We start from the raw sequence: 18,947 nt of genomic DNA, 5'->3' as shown, positions 1-18,947 counted from the left end.
ACAGAGAGACAGTACAAAAAAAGAGTACAGTAAAAACTGTCCTTGGCATTTAAAGTGAAGGCATGGCTCTTAACTTGGTGGTGTAAAAGTAAACTGTTCAACGTCCAAAGTGTAAATATAAAAGACTCATATAGATAAAGGTCTGGATGGTATTCTCAGGTAAAACTTTAAAGTGCATTGTTTTTAAAGAAAGTTGTTTCCTTGTTCCTATTTCCCAAAGTAATACCCAAAAGTCTGAAAAATACAAAAAAGTAAAAAAAGAAATCATCCACAGTCCTACCATCCAGGAATAGCTACTGTTAATATTATTTATTTTATATTGTCTTTGAGCTCACATACACTTTAAATTATAATAGTGACGTGTCTGTTGTTTTCTCCATCTGAAATGGGCATGCAAAGTTATTGACACTGATGAAACTACTTTTGTCTTTTCTTCAAAAAGGTTAAAAAATACATCAAAAATATGATTGGAGTCTATTTCTGCATGTCTAAGATGTACTCCAAATGTTTCTCTAATTTTTACAGCTGTGGCAACATTAAAACCCAGAAAGCTTGAGGATTTGTGTCACTAACTTACTGGGTCAGGAACTGGTGTCTCACCAGCTTGCTTTGTATTTGCCCTCTTAGCCAAGCTGCCAGCAGTGCTGTCCACAAAGGACAAACAGGGCAATGGCCCTAACAACCTTTGTTTTATTAGTGTCACTGTTACAGGGGAACACAACAGGAAGGCTTCATGGTTAAGTTTGAATTCTGTAGTCAGTCTTGGTTCTAGGCCAGACTTTGACATTTCCCCAATGTACTACAATGGATAAATTACCTACTCTAATCCTAATTATATCATCTATATGGTAGTAAAAATAGCATACCTGTCTTCGTAGGGTTATTATAAAGATTATGGTAAACAGTAACATGTAAAGTGTCTACCACTTGTAAACTATCAGCATTACCTATTTGTATGATTTCAGCTCAATAGCCTTGGCTATGTTATCCTTTACAAGGTGAAATGAATTCTAAGGGCCATTTTCTATGACCAAAAACTTTCTGCCTTCCTAATAAATGAATAAGCTTACCTAACAAAATAAGGACACAAATGTTTGCTTTCAGTTTTGTAAGCTAGGCTGTTTTCACATTCACTACCTATATAACTGACAGTGCAATCAGTGACATTTCCTTCATCACATAAACAGGAAAACAGATTAAAAGAGATGACTTCTTTATTCAATACCCCATGGCTATTAAGCTGCAGAACCAGAACTGAACTAGTACCCAAATTATGCCCTAAGTCCGGGGCTTTTCTGCATCTCCTCTGAAGTACCCCCATAACCTAAAAAAATAACTGCTTAGTGCCTGGAATTGAGTTGAATGCTTATCCTTCTGGTTTTTTAGCATTAGAGCCTCCCTAATAGTCTTCTATAAAACATAATCTTTGGCAGGACTAATCCATGCTAGCGTATAAAACCAAACAAAGTCAAGTATATGGAGATAAATTCTCAGTTGAGCAAAATGCAAACTGTTGAAAAGTTATTTTTTTATTTCTCCTTCTCTTTTTTTAACAAAACCACCAGTGTGAAGATATTTAATAACGGGATGTAGAAACAATGTTTTAAAGACTTCAGCCTCTTATCTGCTATCAGACCAACCCAAAGGCTCACACGGAAAACCTGTACTTAACAGTATTTTTGTAACAGAAAGGTCTGGTCAGATGGCTGGGAAGCACTGGGGAGCAGAGAGAACCCTAGAAGGTGCAAGAGGCTGCACTCCCTGAAGGGATCCCAGGGAGGTGTGAGGAACTGCTGACTGAAATTGCAGCCTTGACAGCCTTTCCACACCTTTGGGCAACAGTAAAAGTTAGCACAGCGCCAGCCAGCCAGGATGCATTGCCTCAGCAACCAAGCAGCACCCATGTGACCCGGAGCCAGAGACAGCTTGCATAGAGCCCATGCGGGGCTGAAAAGGTCACAACACACATGTAACAAGGTGATGCCCCATTCCTGGCAGATTTGGTGCACCTGGGCAGCCAAAAACCCCTCCTAACTTGCTTCTGGATCATGGAAGCAGGAGGAGGGGCAGGGACAAATTTTGAGCTGATGGGCAGTGGACATTAGCCTGCCTGAACTAGCTAACAAATTGGATCCTCCTGCAGCACAAAGGATTTGGGGGGAAATATTTAAAACAGAGGACATACAGAAGCCCTTCCCTTTGTGTGTTTCCCTTGCACAGGTGGGGAGCCAGGTTGCACAGGTGTACAGCACATGTGCCCAACCACAGCTCTTGTGCTGCCCTGCTCAGTCTGGGGCAGGCTTGTGCTTGCCAGAGGCAGGCTCAAGCAGGACACTGTGGACCTGGGCCACACAGCACAGGTCCTAGACTGCTCCCACTCTCTCATCCTGAGCGCAGCACACAGATGTGAAGGCCAAGAATGTTTCCCTGGCCCCAAGAGCATAAGCAGCCCTGGACCCAGGGCCCAGGAGTTGGAGCCCCTTGCACAACTGGCTGCAGTGAGGCAATGGAGACACTGGTCTCACAAGTGTGCACTCCAGAGACTGGGAATGGACAGATGGAGACCCATCTGTGTAGCAGCCTTGCACTATAGATAGAAATGGAGAAGGGCTCTCTGGGCATGGATTTGGATTTCAGTCTTTTGGGGAGCGGAGATTTGTTTTACAGAAGAGAATGGCTTGGGGCAAGAGACCTCCCAACTCTCCCAAATTGGGCACCCTGTTAATAAAAACCCTTTTCCTTCCCACCAATCCATTTTATGGTTGTATACAGTGGCAGGTGGCCAAATCCCATTTTGCTCTATAACACTTCTCAATCATTATGTTTACATTCCACGCAGTAAAATACATCTTATTTGATAACTTACTATGTATGTAGTCATGTGTCACTTAATGATGGGGATACATTCTGGGAAATGCATTGTTAGACAATTTTTGTCATCATGCAAACATCATAGAGTAAGCTTACACAAACTTGTATGTTATAACCTACTACACACCTAGACTGTATGGTTATAGCCTGGTGCCCAGGCTATAAACCTATACATCATGTTGATGTACTGAATATTGTAGGCAATTATAGCAGAATGGAAAGTATTTATGTATCTAAACATATCTAATCATCAAAAAGGTACAGTAAAAAACGATAAAAGGTTAAAAATACTATACCTATGTAGGGCACTTACCATGAATGGAGCTGGCAGGGCTGAAGTTGCTCTAGGTGAGTGAGTGAGTGGTAAGTGAATATGAAGGCCTAAAATTCCTGAACACTACTGCAGACTTTATAAACACTGTACACTTAGGTTGCACCAAATTTATAAAAAAACATGAGATTAAACCAAGCATGAGAAAATGATGCAACCAAAACCCAGTAAACTGATGTTTGAGGCTGTGCATGTAACAGTGTAGGGTTTTACAGAAAACTTTTTGTTAAGTAGAAAGTACATGAAATTATAAGTATATGAAATACATAAACCAGGAACACTGTCATTTTTCATATTACTATGTACTGTACATAATTTTATGTGTTAAACTTTTATATCACCGGTAGCACAGATTTACACAAACACGAGTAATTCATTATGCTGCAACATTATGACAGCTCAGATGCCACCAGGTGACAGGACTTTTTCAGCTCCATTACAACCTTATGGGACCACCACCATATACATGGCCTGTTGTTATGCATCACGAGACTATTTCCAGCAAAAATTTAACACACAAATACTACTCTCCTTATGTGCGAATATATTTGCTTTCTATTCTACTTCATTAAAAAAATTTTGGCTGGACCCATTTAATTCATTTCAAGAACCAAACAGTTTTAAAAACACTGAACAGAAGAGGTACAAAGGCTATTTGTATCATCATACCACACTCTATTAGAAATTTAAGTTATTTAAAAAATATATCTAATCTTAGCAAGAAAAAAAACTGATATTGATATCCAGGAGGTCCATGAAAACACCACTTTATTATAACACTGATGAGATGCTATAGGAACTTAACGCTTGTTTATATCAATTTGTAAACTGATATAAATGGTAAAGCCTCAATGGTACCAGTTTTACTGTGGTAAAACTGGTATTGTTATATGTCATTTTTTTAGTTGCAGGAGCCATCGATGACATTAAGTGAGGACTTACTGCACCTGCCAGAACACTGCTATGCAGAGTGTACAGTAAGTATTTCACACTCAGCTACTTAAAACCAATTGAAAGGATCATTATAGCCATAAACTTTTTTTGTATATTTAATACTAATGAATCAAACAAAAATAATCAAATAAATGGGTTTAAAGGGGACCGCCTCACTTGAGATCTAAATTCACTCTTCAACCTCTTTAAAGGTGGAGGAAAAAGACAGGAAAAAAGTGGGAGAAAGCTTGAGCCATTTTGAGATTCTCTGCATTTGATGTTATGTTACATACAATATAACTAAACATACATACACACACTAGTTATCCCAAAATTCTGGTTAGCTTTTTCCACCAAAAATAATTTTTTTTACAAAGTAATTCGGTGGCTATTTTTTAGGTGACATTTTAAACTTCACTTAAAGTTGTCCATGCTTTCTAAGTGTATTGTTATGCAGTATTCAGTTCTCCCTGGAGCATATGTAACTAGTCAGTTGTATTGTGTGGGAACAGCCTAAACCCTTCAGCCCAGCCCACTGTCACAAAGGAAGGATTAGGCTGGTTTAGCAAGAATGAATTGCAAGAAAGAGAAAGAGAGAGGGGAAAGAAAGAAAGGAAAGAGAGAGAGGGAGAGGGGAGGGGAGGGGGAGGGGGAGGGGAGGGGAGGGGAGGGGAGGGGAGGGGAGGGGAGGGGAAGTAAAGGAAAGAAGGAAGGAAGGAAGGAAGGAAGGGAGGGAGGGAGGGAGGGAAGGAAAGATAGGAAAGGAAGGAAGGAAGGAGGAAGGAAGGAAGGAAGGAAAACCCTCCTATGTATATTTCAGAAAGAAATTAAATGACTGCCCCAGCTAAATTCTCTTAAAATGGTGAAGTACTGAATTACTTGTAAACATATATATATATATGCTTCTCTAAACTTGCTTAATATTTAATGTTTGCTTAGCATTTACCACAAAGATCGCGTACTTTAAAATCTAGAGCAAGTAAGGGAGAAGCAAGGAAGTAACAATTGACAATATTATATACCCTATTTAACACACCTATTTTTCTATTAATTTGTGAAAAAGAATACATTATTTATCATTTAATTCAGGCTATAAGTATATGGAAAGAAAACATGAATTTGAGGCAGTACTCATAAAAGTACACAGGAAAAACTCTCAAGTAAACAGACTTTATTTTTAACATAAAAGTTCTATTTTCTTGTGAGGCAGCAACAAGTGTTCAGATACAGGGAATACATAAGTACATAGTAACAATATTTATCATATTGGAAATGCTGTTTGGGGGAGAATTTTGTTAGAAAACAAAATTTTAAAAAATTGCGTTTAGAAAAAAGATTTATACAGCTTCAACAGAGATGAAAAATACAGACTTTAAAAAAACATAAATTATATTCTTCAACAGGATTGTATAAACAAAGTATTGTTCAGGGCTACTCTGCTTATCATTAATTTAGGCAGAGTAAAACTTAAACTTTAAAGTGCGGAGCTAAGGATTCTTAGCTTAATGCAAACCGAGCACTTCCACTGGTCCAGTTTTGAGACATCAAAATTCCAAGCATTGAGAAATGAATCTTAAGTTTAGAATGGTCAAGTTAAATTCAGTAGTGGCAATTTTTCTTTTAGTTCCTTTAACAAAAGAAAATCTTGACATCCCAGTCCTAATCTTGGACATACACAAGGCTATAAATTCTGCCATTTCTTTATATCTTCAAGTAAAAGCTAACCATTAAAAACAAAAAGGCTTTCTTATTGCCAGTTATTCCACAGGCAGCAACAGCACCTTCTAAAAGGCCAACTTGGCTTGTCATAAGTGTATGAAATATTTTAAACAAAATGAAGAATCTAGATAAAAAATAATTTTGGCATCCATGCTCACAATGATAACTAAAAAAAAAAAAAACAACCCCAGCACAGGTATTTTAAAAATATAATTGCTCACAAAAACTATGAGAATAGACTTAGTTATGATCAAAAACAGTAAATTTACATATTTTAATCACAAGAAATTAAAGGTAAAAAAATAACTTAAGAATGACAAAGTAAATAACCACAGAAGAGCTCCTTTCTGCTGAAATATATATATATATGTCGCCACCTATTTCTTTTACTGCAATGGAAATAAATTTATTTAAAATTTAAAAAATTTCAATTATACTCCCATTGAAGTTATTCTAATTTATTTACTTCCTATACAGTTTTCTGTAGAATAATAATTATGGAATGTAGTTTTAGAAAACAATTATTATGCATTCTAAGGAAACCCATTTAAAAAAAATCAACTGTGAACTAAGGGTTAAATAAAGCTGAATGGACCTATGGTTAATATTTTTTTAAGACTGCAATAAAGCTCCTATGTTTAAATATTAGCCCTTTGGCACTGGCAGTTAGAGTTGTTTGTACCTTTTTTTTTTTCCTTCAAATCTGAGGCTCTATTTCTCCCAAACCCAGGGTATAAATGCTTGCCATACAATTCATTTACCTACAAGTTCACATTCTCCTTACAACCAAACAAGTTACAACATCACAAGTTCCATTTATAAGACTATGTGAATAATAAATCTTAAACTTATTCTCCCATTCCTATTTTAAATTACTTTAGTTTAAGGATATATGAAACTCTACAGAAAAATGTGAATTAGACAAACATGTACAACGGAGTAAAAGGAAAAACTTTACCAAGTGGCATTTTAGGTGTAAAACATACCCTTGTAACTTGTAGGGATGGAGACAGAAGCAAGTTAAGTGTGAAGCAAAGAAACATGGATTTAACAACTCAGGTAATCCAAAACTGAGGGTTTTTTTGCAACCTGTTTTAACTTCTCCCTACCATTCAAATTAACTCATCTGACTTCAGTTTTTTTTTTTAATGTACTTCTGATAGAGCAGTCCTCTGTGGTGAAATGGTAAAATCAAAGGCAAAAAATCAGGGTTCTCAATAAACCAACCAAAAAGTTTAGATTCTGAATAACTGGGCTTTCACTGATTTAGAAGCCACAATGTACTAATTCCAAGGAAATTAGTTTCCAACAAAAAGATACCAAAATTCATCAGTCTCACCAACTAACCTGACAAGACTTTTATGTTTGAATTTATCTAACTTCCTTAAATACATCTCCATTTTAACTTTAACAGGGCACATTTTTTTATTATTAGATGTTTTAAAGGTGCATGAGTATAAGAAATCCTTTCAGAAGACTTATTGCTACCACTAGGTTTTCTCTGATGGGGTATGTGCTGGATAAACTGACATAGTAACCCTCTGAACTATATCCCTTTTACAAGTATTTAAAATTTTTCCCTTTTATATGTATAAGAACATTAAATTATTGCATCAAAAGGTAATATATGAAGACCTTAGAAGGAATTTTTTAAATCAACAGTTTCCTGAAACTCCCCTTTTAAAAGAGCTGCTCCTTGATTTTACTACCACACACCAGGCATGAAATACTGCTGACATGTGTATTAGGAGTGGCTGTATTAGGATGGGCCTAAATCCAAAACTGGATGGATTTTTCAAAGGTCTCTGTTGTTTATGCTTCGGAGCTCTCCTTTGCCTGCTTTCCCCACTGTGTGGAATGTTGGAGGGACAACTAGCAAAACCTGTAGGTAATATCTCAGTGCCAACTACCGTAAAGAAAACGTCAGTCGCAATATTCTGTGACTACGGATTGCTATTCAATGGAATACACTCCTGACAAACTATTAACCCTGACCAAATCCACAAGACAACATCACAAAAGCAAAGGAGAAAATCCATGCACAGTCATTTTAGGATCTCTTGGGACTATGATACAGTGATGGTTAAAGGTAGAATAACACCTGTGGTAAAGGGAGACCATGTGACAAATACTGCGCAGAAAACCAAAGGGGACCCTTACTCCTAGCTAGCAGTCAACACTGGGTAGCTTCCTTTGGGCTCACTGACTTTTAAACCAACAACTTCCAATAATGGTGAGAACATATTAAGCATTCGTATCCAGACTACAATTCTTCTGACCACATGGTGAAATGTGTACAGGAATAGTGAAGAAAACAGCAGTTTTATAAATATTTCACCCAAAGCACAAACTTCTGACATCAAAAAACATAAATCACATAATGTACTAATATTGCTTTTTATTTCTTTTTACATATACTTGTTCAATGTATTTACCTATCAATTCTTGTTTGGGAGAAAAACATAGTCATGAGATTAAGATTATTGGGAAAATGTCAACAATCCCTTTGGTCCCAAAGCAGAAAACAGCTGAGAAAAGCACACATCTAGAAAAGGAAACAAGAAACAGAGGCCACCAAAGAATCTTTTGAACATCTGCTTGCTACGTTTCAGAAAATGTAACATTGGTATTAGAAAATAGTCATTTTTCATATAAAAGATGGTTCTTGCAGCATCATTCACATCTCCAGGAATCATGTTTGCAGGGGTCAGTTTTTTGTCCTGTTTTTGTTTATAGAGAAGTTTAATTTGAAAACAAAAAACAATGTGGTATCAGCCCTCCAAAAGTAAAGAATGAGACCTTTTTGTTTCAACCAGCACTTTAGGAAAATCAGGCTAAGCACTGAGGGCTGGTCTTCACAGTGAGCAAAGCCATCAGAGGGCTGCTTCCTTCCAGAAGCTGTACCGTGACATGTCACTGTGGAAAGGTGGAGCACATCATAGCCAACAGGGAGCTCATGATGCCATCACAGTCAAGAGATCCGAGGGAACAACGGCTACGCAGCACTGGGACCTATCCTTCAGCTTCCTCAATTGGTTCTGGTGGTGTGAGAAGAGAGGCCGATGGCATGACTGTACTTGTTCCTCGAGAGACTCGGTCTTGCTCCGTGTTTGTAGACAGGGAGGCCACAGCAATCGGCTGCAGCAGAGTGGTTGTCATACCAGTGGTGACTGTCAGACTGTGGCCAGAGCCCTTGAGGGTAAGATCTGGTGTGGGAAGGAGTGGCTTGAGGATGCTGACGAGGCAGAAAGCAGAGCCGCTCTTAGGAATGAAATTCACCTTGTTTTTGTCAGGACAGTAAAAGGCTGGGATTTCGTGAAGTTGTTTTGGCCTAGACAGCAAACAGACAACCCAATACTTTTAAGTCACGAATACCAGAAATAAATTCTTTTATTACTTTTTTAAAACAGGTAACTTATAGATACATAAAAGGAATACAAAACTCAAGCTATGTCAAAAGCTTCAATGCTATGAACCAAAGTGGAATTAAACACATGATTCTAAATATGTATGTCAGAATGCCAGACGCACCATGCACCCTGCTGCTTTCAGTGCCCTGGCAACCCTGTGTACCACACAGGTAGCTCAGGCTGATGACCACTGACTGCATCTGGACACAGATCTGAGACAGTCAGTGTGAATAAAGAATTTCCTAAAGTAAAATAAATTCTAAATGTTTAAAGACAAAATGTGTTCCACTACCATGGTTTTCCAAATCTGTACTATTTTGAAGGGAGAGGGCAAAGAAATGACATACAGTGTTCATCTTTTGCTAAGTTCCACCATGGCACGACTAAAATCTGGTAGGCCTAAATTTTCTCTTTGTACTTAAGGAGTACTTAAAAATCTCTTTGACTGAAACAATTCTTTGAGTTAACCATGATGGTCTTCTGAGGAATGTAATAGAAATGTAAAGTCAAAATAAAACCAATGGCAGCTCTTTTCTCTGAAACTTTTATTCAAGCCAAATCCTTCCCTTTCCCCAGGTGCGCCTGAAAATTTACTCAAATAGTTGGAAAAGGTTATTAGTATTAATGTATTCTATGAAAATTAAAAAAAAATTGCTCAAGTAACAAGAAATGCCACAAAATTAAAAGTAAATTGAGGTGGGAGAACTTAAATAAAACAAGATTCAGGTTAAAAAAAAAAGGTGGTATGATCATATTATAAAAGCATGGTAGTCATCTCCTAATAAACAACAAAATCTGAGTGTGCCAAGTCAGCACTAAATTCTGGGGACCCAAAGATCAAACACTCTACAATGGATAGACTAAATATACAGATATGGGAGGGAGGGGGGCACTAAGGACAGAACCATATTTCAATATAATTAGTCTCCTTTGTAATCCTATGTGTTTAATGTATCTGAAAAACATTATTTGGAGAAGTTCTAGATTAATTCAAAGCACCCATAAGCATTACCAGGCTGCCAAAGGTGTCCACTGCACAAAAAAGGTTAAGAACTGCTGCAAGAGGATCTCATAGTGTGGTATGAAAGGTTTAGAAGTAGCACAAGGGAGAGTGGATAACCTGTGGCACAAAGGAAGAGGGAGAGTGTGGAGGAAGAAGGCTTCCAAAGAAGTTACAGCTCAGCTGGGTTTTAAAGAATGAATAAACAACAGATCTGGGGAGTGGGTGCTAAAAGAAAAAAATAGTTTCATGTAGACAGTATTTTGGGTGGGCAGATATTTTCAATTAATAGGGAACACTACCCATCAATAGTTTTGACAAATATAGTAATTAAGAATAAGAAATTACATGAGGGAGTAGGCTCACATGGAAAGGCCCAGGTCCAGCTGACACCTTGCTGATCTGCTCGCAGCCTGAACCTCCACCTGAGGGCTGTGACAGCAGAGGCCTGGAGCAGCAGACCCTGGTCCCAGCCACTTAACCTCCCTGAGCCTCAGTTGTCTCAGCTCTGAGATGGACTGAACATCCCCTACCTCCCAGCCTTGTGGGGACTTAATGAGATAAATCTCAGTGCCCCATGTGGGATCTGTGCAGACACTAGCCCCAGACCTCGCCTTGGAAGGCTCCAGATCTGCGCAGTGCATCAGGGTAGTCATAAACCCCACGTGGCTATTGAACACTGGAAATGCGGCCTGTCGAAATTGCTATGTGACATCAGTGCGGAATACACACTAGATTCTGACAACCTGGTACAATAAAAGGAATGCAAAATATTGTATGAATAATATTTTTATAATGATTACATATTGAAATGACAGTATGTTGGGTGCACTAGGTTACAGAAAATGTATTATTACATTTTTAAAAATTGCATCATTTAAATTGCTTTATTTGTACACTATTTTTTCTTAAACACAACAAAAACTTAACTCATGAAGTACTTTTAGGCCCACAAATGTATTTGGGTATATTGCTGATATAAGGACACACTCCTCTATTTTGCTATCTGAGAGTATGGTTTTCAATTGGTTAAAGAAGATAGGAAATGAAATATGCCTGAGTTTTCTGTTTTAACTATTTTATTTATTTATTTTTAGAGAGAAGGGAGGGAGAAAGAAAGGGAGAGAAACATCGATGTGTGAGAAAAACATTGATTGGCTACCTCTTGCACACTCCCAACTGGGAACCTGGCCCACAACCAAGGCATGTGCGTCCTGACCAGAAACCAATCAGCAACCTTCCAGTTAGTAGGCCAATGCTCAATCCACTAACCCATACCAGCCAGGGCCTGACTTTTCTTTTGAAGAGAGAATTATTAGAGATAACTTTCTAATGCTGATAGGGGTGGGAGGGCGCTAATCAATTTTTACATCCTCCTCCAAATGAATCCTAGGTTTTTAATCTAGGTAATTAATTTGTTTGAGGTTATCGTCTTAAAAATTACTTAATACATGTAGCTACTAATAGATCTTGAGAATGAAACCTTGCATTTCTGAAATACAAATGAACTTTTTGACCGATATTTTTAAATGAGAAAATCTCAAGAGTTTAACTTCCTTGTTGCTTTCATGAAAAGGCTTAAGAAAATGTTTATAAAAAATAATATAAAGTTACTTTCTCTAACTAACACCCAGATCAAGAAACAGAACATTAAGAGTAAAAAAGCACTAAGAAAACCCTCCTTGTGTTGTCTTTGAGTCACTATTCTTGTGCCATCTTTTGGTCACTACTCTTTTGAGTATGTCGGCTATTTCCAACCTGGTATAATGGTGAATGTTCTAAATGTCTCAATTTGATCTGTCAATTTCAACTGGTCTACCTGACCATGGAGCACTGTCCCAGTGAGGAATCTCCAGCATGAAACTTTGCAAATCACTTCTGACTAGTTCAATCAATCACAGCACCTTCTCCATACACCGCACAAATCTTTTTCTGTGTTTCAGATGTGTTTTTACCTTTTTTGAAATAATAAAGCACAATATGCCAAAAATGTGTACTTTCTTACATCCTCAATATTAAAATAGCTACACAAAAATTATCCTATTTTGAGAATAAAAAAATGATATGACTGTCACAATATAATCTAACAAAACTGTTTCAAAAGAAGTTAAAGACAACTAAGTGCTCACTACTAGAGCCATCTTATGGAGAAAAACTAAATGAACTTTTTGGCCAACCCAACAAACATATCAAGGTTTTCTTCAACTTAAGAACTGTAACTACCAGAAAAACAAAAAAACCACTCTCAGAATGTCTTAAAATTTTACTTTTGCTTAAAAAGTTGTTCCAAAAGGATTATATATCTAAACAGAGATAACTGTTTGCTAGCTGCCTTTCTGAAAATTGGATGAACAGGCTGGACAATTACAGGTTTTCATAATGATGCAAGGAATTCTTTGGTATTTTTAGAAGGCTTATGCGATTTTTTTCCTTTTTTAAATTCAGGCATAAATTATCAACATAGAAAATGGTTAAGTCAAAATTATTTACAATGTGAAGGAGTGAGGGAGAAAGAGGAAGAAAGGAAAAAATACCTGTATACTGCAAAGAGGTCATAATACCTAGGAACCTCAGGTAACTAAGATTGAGTTCATTAGCTGGGATCAGGAAACAGCATGTCTGACTTCACTGAAAAGGACCAAGTGCAGGTGGCATGGCCATGGTATGTGTGTATCAAACAGAATGTAGCAACAGAAAAAAAGTGCAAATCTGGTCTTGGGCTTTCTGGATCAAATCCAACTACCTTTTTTCCTTCGGGTAAATAAATACACATTTCTAGAACCAAATATCAACTCTCAACTCACTCTAACCTGTAGTTCAAGTCAGAGTTACTTCTCTTAAACCAAAAGTAAGACTTAGAGAAAAAAGTATTATTTAAAGAATGATTTAATAAGCAAAAAGTTTTCAGTTAGGACCAATAATCAGCCTTTGCTTTAATACCATTGAATCCAAGGGGTTTTGCTCTAACTTTGGCATAGCTAGTACAAAAAGAGACTAATTTTTAAACTTAAGAGTTATTTGTGTTACTGATAACAGATTAAAATTACTTCTAAGTAATCCACTCCTGGGTTACTGCTGTTAATTTGTTTTTGGAAAGCAATGAAAGTTTTTGAAAATGAATAGGTTTTTGTCTGCTACATATCCTTTATATTAGTAAAATTTATAACTATGTACATTTAAAAAAGATTAGGCTTACCTTCTATTAACAGATGAATATGACATAAAACATGCTATGTTAAGGTTGACTTTATGTTTTATTTGTCTATCTACATTTATCCATCCATCCATACACACACACACACACAAACAGAGCCCTGTGCTTCCTTCCCTCCCTCCTTTACATACAAATAGTGTGTGTATCTATATCTATATCTCACATGTGGAGTCTTGTGAAAATTTCCAAATGTAACAGTCTAAAGCATATACCACAGCACACCAACCCACATAACAAATATTAACTCAAAGTCATTGATAAAAGAAATTCAAATTGCTTTTAAGTCAATCAACCATTTCTCTGCACTTAGGCAAATCTGAACTACTAATGAGTAAATCAAGAGCTCAACTCCAAAAAGATCTATTTGGATCATCTGATTTTTAATTAATAGAAAAACTATTTTTAAGGACTCTCATGAAAAAGTCTAAGCCAGCATTTCGAAACTGAACATAAAAATCATGTGAGGTATTTGTTAAAGATGCATAATCCAGGTCCCATCTCCATATTTACTCTTTAGACCTGGGTGGGGCTTGGGAATCTGCAGTTTCAACTAATACCCCAGATAATTTCAGGGATCCAAGAAACAGATAAACTCTTAGCTGGCACCAGTCAAGCTTTTAGGCTCACATGGTGCAAAACTAAATAAGCAGTTGCTAAAAGTTTTCAATTACTATCACAAGAGCAGATAAGAGACTGACAGCTGGGAGTTCCTAGTATAGAAGTTGAAAGAATTCAAATACAATGCTCTTTGTATGGCAAATTATTAAGAATTTAAGCTAAAAGAAGCACAGGCAGGAGGGGCACAAAAAGGAATAAAAGGATATCATATTTCAAAATGATTCTAAGATGTTCACAATGGAGGAAAAATATAAATTATGTGAAATGGACAAGACTGGATAATATCCACATTGTATTTTGGGTTTCACAGTGAGAAAAAGCCACATGGAACCCTGGCTGGTGAAGCTCAGTGGATTGAGCGCTGGCCTGTGAACCAAAGGGTTGCCGGTTTGATTCCCAGTCTAGGGCACATGCCTGTGTTGTAGGCCAGGTCCCCAGTAGGGGGTGCATGAGAGGCAACCACACACTGATGTTTATCTCCCTCTCTTTCTCCCTCTCTTCCCTTCTCGCTAAATAAATAAATAAATAAATAAATAAATAAATAAATAAATAAATAAATAAAATCTTAAGGAAAACAACAACTTAAAAAAAAAAAAAGCCACAAGGATGGCTCTTAGACTAGCAGCCACAGTGAGATGAGAAGGTGAAGGCTAAGTGCTATCACCGTATTTCCAAATAATGTTCATCACCTAATTTGCTCAAACTCATACACACTTAGAACCCTGTAGCCATCGCTTATAAAGCAAGAAGTCAAAACTACTGAAAACCCAAGGCTGTAATACTTTCTGAGCAACTTTTGAGTGTAAAATTGGACTACTTGACTAGAACCAGACAACAGAAGAATATGAGCATAGGAGAGCACACATCAAGTGCACCACTTTAAAATTCTACTTCTATCTTCATCACAGTAACATGATTCGGCAAAGTAATAGAATTATGTTTCCTGTATTAGCAGACAAAATTTTTAAAAAATTGTTTAAAGAAATGAAGACCAAAAGTAGATTAAAAAAACAAACCCAAAGGGAATTCGATCCTTAAAAGAAGGAAACCACACTGGGTGAGAACTATGGTCTATCTTGAATACATACACTGCTAGATTCAAAGTGTGATGCTGACTGTATACAGGTCCCAAAATAACAGCCACGGATGACATGTTGGAAGGAACTGAGAAAATGTGAGTAACAAATGATTATTAGTTGATATTAAGTATTACTGTTCATTTTCTTTGGTGTGATAATGGTACTGTGCTTATGTAGGAATACTGCAGTTACTTTTAGGAAACAAATATTAAATTGTTTTTAAGGTTAAGTGTCATGATGTCTGCAACTTACTTTCAAATAGTTTAGCAAAAACACTACCACACACAAATAAAGCAAATACAACAAAATGTTAATACAGAACCTAAGTGGTGGTTATATAGGTGATCACTGTACTATTATTATTCAACTTCTGTGAAAATTCTCATAATAAAAGCTTTTGGGTTTTGTGGGGGAAGTGGGGGTACTTACGAGCATTCCTCAAAGACTTTGACCCTTTCGCAGCCCTCCGGAGGTTCCCTTTTGAACATATAGCTGTTGTTAGGTTTTGGTGAGGTTGCATATTTGGGCAAAGGAGAGTTGTTCCCATTCTCTACAATAAATGACATGCTGGATTACTAAGAAATACTACTACATAAATGCATAGTCATACTGTATTTCATTGTTCTCGCTTTCCCCCAACACCATAAACTACTTGGGGGTAGAAAGAGTGTTGTACTCATCAACATCATCCCAATGTATAACACAATTCCTGGTAAAAAGGAGATAAAGTTTGTTAAATAAATGCATAAATAAATAAGAGTTCTATTTCTTTTCCATTTATAATAACCACAGCCTAGGCCTCTCTCACTGATTTATTTTTATTCTACACAGAGCAAGCAGACTCCAAAGCAGTTCCATTCTTCTCAGTACAAGTAACTGAAATGGTTCCTCACTGGCTGTTGGCAATTCACTCCTGTGCTACCCTGCAGAATTTCTCAGTTTGATTTCTTAGCTACACAGGTTACACTCTCTGGTCCAGGTAGTCAGATCCATATATGCACTGTATGCCAAAGACTTCCTTTTGCCTATCAAATTCTCCATACCTAAGAGATCCTTCTCTGTTAGTTTCAAAAACTGTCTTCAATGTCTGGCTCAAAGTTTCTGAAATCTTCCCAGATTGTAACCACACCAAAGGGAAAACTTTTTCCTCTGGTATTCCTGTTCAGTACTGAGGTCCTCAGTTTATACTATATTAACTTGAAACATCTTGATATGTTACATATGTGTTCTGAATTTTCAGTCTGTGTTAGGTAAGCTACCATTCCTTGCACAGAGCAGCACTGTGGCTCTGTTTTCTTATCAGAGAAGCTCGTCAGTCACTAAGCTCTTAAAATCAAATACAACAGGGCACAAAATTTATGACATGCTATCAAAGGGAAGATTTTACTAACGATGGCTTTTAAAATTTTGGGGGGTACACCTGACTGAGCACTAAGTTAAGTACCAGGAGCTGAGCTAAGTGGTTTGCATTCACTGCCCTTTTAAATCCTCACAATAAATAAAGGAAGTAGTTAATTATGCAGATTCCTAACAAGAAACACAGGGTCCAATCCAAGTGTTTAACTGACTGGGTGTCAAACTTGTATGCACACTGAAACCACTGGAGCATCTCTAGTGCTCACGTCCTACAACTCCCAGGGACTGTGATTTGGCTGGTCTGGAGTACTGGCCTTGAACAGCTATGTTTTATTTAACCTAGAAGCTGGCAAAAAGGGTCCAAATAATAATATTTTATAATGGCCCATAGTCTGAAGTCACGTCTTCAGAACATCTTATGTTCTCTGGACATGCTGTAGTTTCAGTAATTTAGGTGACTGGTAGAAATGGCTAGTTGTAGCAATGAAACATTTTAGTATATTCAATACACTGTGAATAGCAGGTCCTAACTAAATGACTACTGAACTGAGCTGTAGAATTTAAAATAAGTATCCTGCTATTGTACTGAAACACATGCAGTAACTAGGATTAGGCTAACAAAATAGTGCCCTCAAAAAGACAAATGAAAGGTCTTACTTGTTGTAAAAGGTAAGAATATTAGTAATTTAATTAATTAATTAGTAGTTAGTAATTCAAACTGCTTAGGTCTCCAAGTTTTTCAAGTTGATTAAGTAGTTTAATACTCTAGCCCTCCAACCTTTTACTCCAGGTTTCCCTTGAATATACCTTTTGCATTGATATAAATCAGCTTGGTTCTTGTTGGACATATCATAAATATAGATCCTAAAAAACTCTAACTTAGTATAAGAGGTAATAAAAACATGACTACTAAGGAGACGGAGAGAATAAATGGCTTTTCAGGACAAATGTTCATCTCATTTATAAAAAAAAAATGTTTCTCACTAATAAGGACGTTGTATTAACAGGTGCAAAAAAAAAAAAAGAAAGGAACAAATAAAAGCCCACAAACCCACCCAACTTGACCATCACTTGAGCACACTACAGTAAAAACCTACTGTTTTGTACTATTTAAAAAAAATTTTTTAAATTTATTTTTAGAGAGAGGGAAAAGGGAGGGAGAAAGAGATGGAGAGAAACATCAATTGGTTGTCTCTTGCACTCCCTCAAGTCAGGGTCCTGGTCTACAACCCAGCCATGTGCCCTGAATGAGAATCAAACTGCTGACCTTTCACATTGTGGAATGACACCCAACCCACTGAGCTATACTGGTCAGTGCTGTACTCCAATTTTTTTAAATCTATGTTTTGAAACATCTCAGAGTAATTACCTTAGTAGCCTTAAATGTGTATGTTTTGCTAGAAAATAAACAGGATAAAAGATAAAATAGGTGGTATTCCCTTATCTGGTAACAAATTCCTCCTGCATTGTACCTTTATCTCTGGGATCAACAAGCAGGTCATCAGCTGAACAAGGGCTCTCTTCGCTACCTTCATTGGAGATGGTGAGGAATGACGTGGGGGACACAGACTGAGAGCGGCTGCTGTTGTTGCTTCCCCTGTCTGCCCCGCCGGGGGTCTGTGTGTCGATGCTGCGTGTGCTGCTACTTCTCTGTACAAGGGGGGGAGGTGCACGATGGCCATCTGGAATATCTTGTGGCTATAAAATTTTTAAATATATGTATAATTATCACTGATTTTGAAATTCACGCAGAAATGTCCCCAGTGTCGACCTTCCCGTTGTTCCAGAAGACTGGTAAGTCAGAAATCCCTGACTTAGTAGGTCTAATGAGAAAGAAGCCTTTGTGTTGCTCCATCAGTGACATTCCTGTCTACTCTGACTGCCCCACTAGAATCAAGCAGCATGGGTCTGGCACTTGACAGGTAGTCAAGGCTTGCTGAATGATAAATTGTACTAAGTTACTTATCATGGGCTAAATATTACTTTAAAAATGATAAAGAAGGGCCATGGTAAAGTGAGAAATCTAGGTTTAACATTAGGTTCTGTATTAGAAGAAAATGTTAGGCCCTGTTACTTCCTCCCCCTGCCAACTCTTCCTGAAAGAGTGTTTTCAACAAAACCTTCCTACATGAGGAAAAGGTTAATCATGACAGTGCTAATTACAGGAAGGAATCAAGGAGAGCAATCTGAAAAAAGCTTGTGGGGAACACTTACCAGGGAAACCAACTCCAAGTTCACCTCTGGCTCATTTACCTTTATTACATCAGGGAAAGGTTCCTCTATCATGCAGTATGGAGGAGAGGGTATATGGAGCTGTGTTTTCTCTAATCTAAATCAATCTTTATTTTTAAGGGTTCTCTAATCTAAATCAACCTTTAATCTTAAATATCAACAAAATACTACTTCGAACTCTTTG

The 18,947-nt window shown here is 37.2% G+C and overlaps 1 protein-coding gene across 2 annotated transcripts in view; it reads right to left on the bottom strand.

The window, feature by feature from the left end:
• Positions 1 to 5,291: 5,291 nt before the first annotated feature.
• Positions 5,292 to 18,947, bottom strand: part of FAM117B (family with sequence similarity 117 member B) — a 113,145-nt gene continuing 99,489 nt past the window's right edge. For both annotated transcript variants that reach the window (XM_045847625.1, XM_045847626.1), the window contains 3 exons: positions 18,004 to 18,229; positions 15,605 to 15,725; positions 5,292 to 9,185 (listed from right to left, as the gene is read on the bottom strand). In XM_045847625.1, coding sequence (XP_045703581.1) covers positions 8,867 to 9,185; positions 15,605 to 15,725; positions 18,004 to 18,229 — 666 coding nt within the window. In that variant the 3' untranslated portion in view covers positions 5,292 to 8,866. The remainder of the gene's footprint in view (positions 9,186 to 15,604; positions 15,726 to 18,003; positions 18,230 to 18,947) is intronic.

The sequence above is a fragment of the Phyllostomus hastatus genome, unplaced genomic scaffold (genome assembly GCF_019186645.2).
Source record: "Phyllostomus hastatus isolate PE091 unplaced genomic scaffold, TTU_PhHast_1.1 phas_contig_57, whole genome shotgun sequence".
In the NCBI taxonomy this organism is placed as follows: domain Eukaryota; kingdom Metazoa; phylum Chordata; class Mammalia; order Chiroptera; family Phyllostomidae; genus Phyllostomus; species Phyllostomus hastatus.
This window is presented reverse-complemented; position numbering and strand designations above follow the sequence as displayed.